The 7,054-nt window shown below is 35.4% G+C and overlaps 1 protein-coding gene across 1 annotated transcript; it reads left to right on the top strand.

Moving 5' to 3' along the window:
- The first annotated feature begins 270 nt into the window (after nt 1–270).
- LOC5572470 (60S ribosomal protein L13a) lies at nt 271–1,339 on the top strand. Its single transcript, XM_001660365.2, has 2 exons — nt 271–406; nt 623–1,339. The coding sequence occupies exons 1-2, from the start codon at nt 386–388 to the stop codon at nt 1,178–1,180; spliced, it is 579 nt and encodes a 192-aa protein (XP_001660415.1). The 5' UTR covers nt 271–385; the 3' UTR covers nt 1,181–1,339.
- Nucleotides 1,340–7,054: the final 5,715 nt, after the last annotated feature.

Here is a 7,054-nt window from a genome sequence, read left to right as displayed (position 1 = left end):
TACTTAGTATTTTATTTTCTTAGCGTGTACGATTTGTTGTTAATCAAATGTTCAATATTTGACTGAAATGATGGCTACAACCTATAGAAGCTTTTAATCAGTCAATTGTTAAACGGTTAAAATCGGTTTTGTGTTAACAACGGCACTAGCGTTCTACTACTAATATTTCTATTCTGTGTACTCTTCGTGCTTATTTCCATTTTCTCTGTGCCTACTTCTGGCGCCATCTGTTGTCAAAATTCAAACTACCCATTTTGCTGAGCCCCCCGTTCTGTCAAATTGATCGCGCTATCTTGAAACCGGTGCGCGTTTTCTTGCCGCCGCGAAACGGAAGTGCGAAAGTGATTTCGACTTTGATGTCTCTTTTTATTTGTGACTGTGAAAGATGCCAGGCTTGTCGGAAAAGGTTCCTATTTTTGCTTAAGAAATACCCAAGTTTTTCGTTGAAATCGCGCGTGAACCGGTAGTTTTGTGCTGAGATATTGGTTGGGTGAAGAAATTGAATGGATGCGAGGAATTGTGCAGTGTGAAATTCGTGTTTGCAAAACTAGCGGTTCACCTATATTTACACATGTGGAAGCGGATGACGGATGTTGACAGATTGTGGTCTCTTTATTTTTAGCCAATCCTAATCGACGGTCGCGGCCATCTGTTGGGCCGTTTGGCCTCGGTCATTGCCAAGCAGATCCTGAATGGCCGCAAGGTAGTGGTCGTGCGCTGCGAGGATTTGCAGCTGTCAGGACACTTCTTCCGGAACAAGATAAAGTTCTTGGCCTATCTGCGCAAACGGTGCAATGTCAATCCGGCCCGTGGCCCATTCCATTTCCGTGCCCCCAGCCGGATGCTGTGGAAGGCCGTCCGAGGAATGGTCCCACACAAGACCAAGCGAGGACACAACGCCTTGAAGCGCCTGAAGGTTTACGAGGGCATCCCATCGCCGTTTGATCGCCAGAAGCGTCTGTGTGTCCCAACGGCCATGAGACAGCTCTGCCTGCGTCCCGACAGGAAGTTCTGCGATGTCGGACGAGTTGCCCATGAAGTTGGCTGGAAGTACCGAGACGTTGTCAACAACCTGGAAGCCAAGAGGAAGATCAAGTCCCGGTTGTCGTACTTGCACTCGAAGAAGCTGAAGGTAAGTGCCAGTTGTAACAGTGGGATGAAGGTATTCGCAGATAAGTGAGATTTCGATAGGCCTCCAGAAACGGTACCCGCCTTTGGGAGTGTGCTAAACAGTTTAAGCAGGGCTAGAAGCAGGTATCTCATAAGAGACTTGGTCTTTGTTATATTGCAAGTCTCTAAAAAGTTATCATTTTTAACGGAAGGTTAAGTAAAGAGTATTACACCAAAAATGATCCTTGAAATCCATTTTTTTCCTTAATCTGCTTGCAATGAGTCCTGGTGCCAATTTAAGAGGTTCCAGAGAATTATTATTATTTTTTTAATCAAAAATTTTGAAAGAGGGAAAACCCCTTTGAGTGATTTCTTTTTGGAAATCTTTCTCAAAGAGGCACAAAACAGGTTCCAGAGAAACCTTCAGAGACTTTTTCACTGGTTTGCAAGAAGTTTCTGCTCAGATTTCTTGAGGAAAAACTTCCGGAATTTTGCTAATGTGTTTAGATATTTCTTCTTGCATACTTTCAAGACTTCCTCCAGAAATTCGTCAAGCGGTGTTTCAAGGGATGCTTAGTGTCGTTTACCCGGAAAGTCTGGGAATTTTTCTTGAGGTCAAGGAAAAAAGTTAACCGTACTATGAGTAGTATTGGTAACTACAAGTCCATAAATCCAATTCAGCTATTCAATGGAATGTGATCTTTCTCCTAAAATGTCTAGCTAACCATCTCAACATACCTTTAGATCAGGCCTGCCCAATGTGCGGCCATCGGAAGGTTTGACGATTCTTCTAATATTTGGTCCGTCCACTTTTCAACCAACTTGAAGTTTGTACTTACCAATCGGTAATTATTTAAATTATTTTTTTTTTTTTTGGGAACATGATTTTCTGCGTCATTCAAAATCTTTGTCTCTAATATTTTGTAGCTGATTTTCAGGTATTGTCGATTGGGTTTTAATAACGGTTAAATTTGTTCTGCAAATCAATCTAACATAAACCTCAACATTATGAGAAAAAATCAAGTTTATAAGAATAATCTTGTCAGTGTTACAACATTGTTTAATTCTGACTTTTTTTAATATTGAATTAATGAAGATTAAACAAAATGCTAAATTTTCATCTATAATTTTTACTATATCAGTAATGTAATGTTTTCCCAGGACCCTGGAAAAAAAATTACCAACTTATGGGAGTGATATACAGTAATGACCCGATTTTGTCTACCCCTGATTTTAGCATCCCTTTTTGCCCGATTTTGTCAGCCCAGAATTTATATTCATTTTAATTAGTCTAAACACGTCTATACTGGCAATATTGGGTGCATAAAGTCAATTATAACCTTTGCCACGACTATTCAATCATCTAAAGACCGAAATTTTGAAATTTGAAATTCTTAATAATTATCCAAGAAACTTATCAATGATTACGGTACATAGAAAATGGAAGTTAAATATAATGTTTGTATTCACAAAATCATAAAACTAAATCCTTGAGTCCTTGAAACCAGTCGAAAAATTTTTCCCGATTTAGCTCTTCCGATTTTGTCAACCCTAAATGCAGCATGGGGCTGACAAAATCGGGACAGTACTGTACAGAGAATTAGGAGTGATCACATAGCAGGATTATAAAGGGAAACAGACAGGCTTTTCGCCTTGGACGGGATTGGCTATGAATTCTGGACACGATTTTCACGGATAACATGGGCATGAATCTTTCATAATCTTCAACAGGATTCCATAGAATTCTTGGTAGGATTTTCATCAAATTCAATACACAATTTTCAAAAATCTTGACAATAATTAGAATGAAATCCTGGAAGCATAGGGGGAGATCCCCCAGTGCCGGACAGCACCCAATATCGGACAAAGTCGAAACATTGAGAAATCATGGTCCAATCAAGATGGTGTATTAGTAGAAAAGAAAGCTATTATCACAGACAAACAGACGTAACACTTAGAACAAATCTCGATCAAAATCATAGTCACGAGGACATGTACGCCCAATGCTAAAATTGGTGTGTTTGGCCGACAGGCCAACAGATGGCGGTAGTATGTAAACGTCAAACATGAACAAAAACGATGCGAGCGCTGCGGGTGGTGGATTGGCCACCTACCATATTTTTGAATTGATCGTTAAAAAGGTGGTCGATGGACTATGATGAGAGTGTGACGTCTGTTTGTCTGTGCTATTATGTAGACTAATGTTTGCGTAGAATAACACATCCTTGAAATATGCATCCCTTTTTAAAAAAGTAGAAAAGTTTGAAAATCTTTAAAAAAATGACGTATCTTCTTAATTTTTAGCCTATTTAGTAATTATTTTGAATACGAAAAAATACTTTGGATCCCGCAAGCATGATCGAACACAATCCTAATTTGATAGTATGAATGTATTTTGTACCACAATTGAAGTAAATATGGACAAATTACAATTTTGGTTAAGCACCTCCTGTCCCTCAGTTTCGGACAGCTTGATTTGTTATATGATATCTTTGTAATTATTGCATCAGTGTCTCAAAATACTTTCATTTTTCATGGGTTCCGTCGACCATGGTATCAAACATGCAATAAAATTAAGAAGAAGGAACATTCATAACAACATCGTAAAATGTGCTATTTTTCATCATATATGAAAGAGGTTTTTGATAGGCATCTTGCAAACTAAGAAAAACGCAAATTATGTTTGTAAATGTTGCAAATGCATTGAATTGAAACTATTTCTATAGTGTAGACATTCAATGATGTTCAAATTTACAGAATTCGAGGCATTTCCAGATCGTGTCCGGTATTGGGTGCCACCTTTCAAGATCGATCAATTTGGTACTAAAATACATCATCAAAACTCAATGTCAAAATTCATATTTATATTTTCAAATTTATTTTTGTACACTATAAAAATGATAATATTGATCATGAATGGGTAACACGAGCCCATCAAATCAATATTTTTCGAATTATGAATTTAGTGGCTTAAGTGTCCGGTACTGGGGGATCTCCCCCTACATAAAGATTTCAAAGTAGGATTTCGAAACGAATTTTAGGCGAAATTCTGAAAAAATCCTGTGCACAATTCTTGTCTCTTTTATTCACAAAAGAGAGCATCGATGAAGAGAATCGATCCTGCGACTTACGCCCTTGTTCTAGCACACGATTGATATATGAAACTGATTTTTGATTAACATCTTGCAAATTAAATAAAACTTAAATCGATCTTGTTAATGTTACAACTGCAGGGCTGTTACAACAGGCGCGAATTCCGCGATTTTCGCGGATTTGTAGCGGATTTGGCCAGCCAAGCGCGAAAATCGCGGGTGAATAAAATTCTGTCGCGAAAATAGCGAATTTCCCAAATAATGCGGCAAAAATTGCAGTTATATACATACAGTCGTGATTTCATAATTAGGAAATTTCTATTTAAAACGGAAATTTCAAGTCGTCTTCTCCTTGAGAACAGTAAAGTTCAGTTAATATAGTCACTGATATCAAAAATACTGTTTAAGGAAATATTAAAAGCAGTAACATTTTATTTGTAAATCATTTTCATTTTATTTGGAGTCATTTCTCTCGAGGGTCGCTAATCAATCAAGAGATAGTTCCTCCCTCAATTCCCAATGACACTAATCTAAAATTCTATTCTATTGATGGCGATCTATGGGTTCATGACTTTAAGATAAACTGGAAATAAAAAAATATACCGTTCAAATCCTGTGTGTTTGAAGGACATTTCTCTTCCGTTAAAAATCATAGAAAATGACGCTCAGTCAGACCACTCAGCACATTTGGTTTGGCTTTAAAATATTTGAAATCAGAAATGTGACAAATTTGCTGAACATGAATATAATGTGTCAAAATATTGAACCGTGTAAAAATTTGTACGGATAATATGCAGACACTTTGGCTGAGTGTTGGTGCTGCAGTCATAGTTGGTTACCCTATGAAATCTTAGGATCGATAGAAAAGTTTAAAATAATAGATAGCTCCGCAGTCAAATTAGGAGTTTGGTCAGTGAAGAATAAGTATTGTAAATCTAGAAGATACAAATTACTTGAAGTTAATGGAAAGCAGCACTAAAAATTGTATGTTTAATTAATGCCATATTTGACGTAAATTTAACTAAATAAAACCTCTTGCAGTGTAAGCTGATCACCATAAAACCATTTCACGATCTGCTTTGAAATTCAGTGCAACGGTTGAATCACCACCACAACACACCGGTTAAAAAGTTAGCACCTGGTGAAATCGCTCAAAATAAAAGTAGTTTTGCCTGGTAAATTTTTTTTCAGCAACAATGTTGTAATAAAAATGAATCATTTATAAATTTGTAATATTGAAGAAAACTTTTGCACACCGATGAATGAAGAAAAATTTTAAAAAGCATAATGCAGTTGATATCAAAACTACTATTATTTTGAGCGATTTCACCTGGTGCCTAACTGTTCAATCAAACACTTCAAAAATCTTTGAAATTTACGTCATATGTTCCCGACATATTGAAGCAAGTAAAATGGCGTGAATCCAAGTCACAAATTACGTAATTTTCCGTCACAATGGACTGAATATAATTCGAATCACAAACATTTTCAATCACATTGGACGTATTTTTACAAGAATGACGTATATTTAAGTTTTATTGCCATCAAATTTATCAACGTACGTAATATTAGTTTTTATAAGTGTGCAGTACTATGACGAATTTTGTGATAATGAATTTGAAGAGATATTTAGAGTTGTCTGTCAAAATTTCATGCGTTTTGCTTATAGCAAAACAAAGTTACAGCATGCCAAAGTTGAGAATTTTGTATGAAAATCGGCTTTTACTACTATTATTCTGAACACAACTGTATCTACATTACATTTTCGATACTTTTGTGTAAAATTGTAAGGTCCGCGTAATTAAACTGAGTAGTTTACAAACCAGTTTTTATATTTTTTTGTTAAAATTTGGAATTTCATTTGTTTTAATATTTATAAGGTCTTTGTAAAATTTCATCGAAATTGTTTTATAGGTGACTCAGATCTGCCCTGTAGAGTTGGGCATTTTGTGTCAATTGTCGAGAGAGTTGTTTTAAATGTATAGTCCAATGTACTGCCAATAACTAATGAATATTACTGAAAAAATGTAACAATTTTCGTAAACACAGAAATTTGTTAAAAATATTAAATTATCACAACAATCTTGTATTTTTCCTTCAAATTAATTGAGTATTCAGACTTGAAGTTTTATAAAAATAAAAACAGTTTTCATACAATGTATTCATGTATTTAAAACTTATTGTTTAACTATCCTCATCTTATAAAAAAAAAAAAACAATATTTTAGCAACATTATTTTTTAAAACGATATAATGGTGTTCGCCTATCCATGTAAGTATAGTTGCAAACTAGGCACTACCATTTATTGAATTGCACGATTTTTTATAAAAAATATATTGAAGTATTGATGACAAATAAACTTCGAGTGATATTGTTGAATACGATTTTCTCCAAGAAAAACTCGAATTATTGGATTTTTCCGCTGTTGCCTTTTTTTCTACCTAGTGGCGCAACTGGAGTAAATTAAATATATTTCATGAGTTAACTCCACCCTTAGTGTTGACAGAAATCCGAATACCTACCGTATTTTTGTGTTGCTCAATTGTAGATACTTTAAGATAAGGCGAAAATAATCACTTAGTACCATTTAAAACTAGTTTTTGATCAAGCACGTTTACGCATTTTTAATAATGAGTTCTAAATATGCAAATGAAACAGATTTTTTTAGGCGCGGATTGGAGTTCCTAGGCGCGGATCAAATTTCTGAAGTCGCGATTTTCGCGGATACGATTTTAAGATTCTTGTAACAGTCCTGCAACTGTATTAAATTGATTATGAAATACTATTCCTGGGGTAAAAATATTCGATCATGTATACATTTACAGAAATCGAGCCATTTCTAGATTGTTTTG

Source organism: Aedes aegypti, unplaced genomic scaffold, assembly GCF_002204515.2.
Source record: "Aedes aegypti strain LVP_AGWG unplaced genomic scaffold, AaegL5.0 Primary Assembly AGWG_AaegL5_hic_scaff_1379_PBJ_arrow, whole genome shotgun sequence".
Taxonomy (NCBI): Eukaryota; Metazoa; Arthropoda; class Insecta; order Diptera; family Culicidae; genus Aedes; species Aedes aegypti.
The sequence above is the reverse complement of the archived record's forward strand: the minus strand, read 5'-3'. Positions and strand labels throughout refer to the sequence as shown.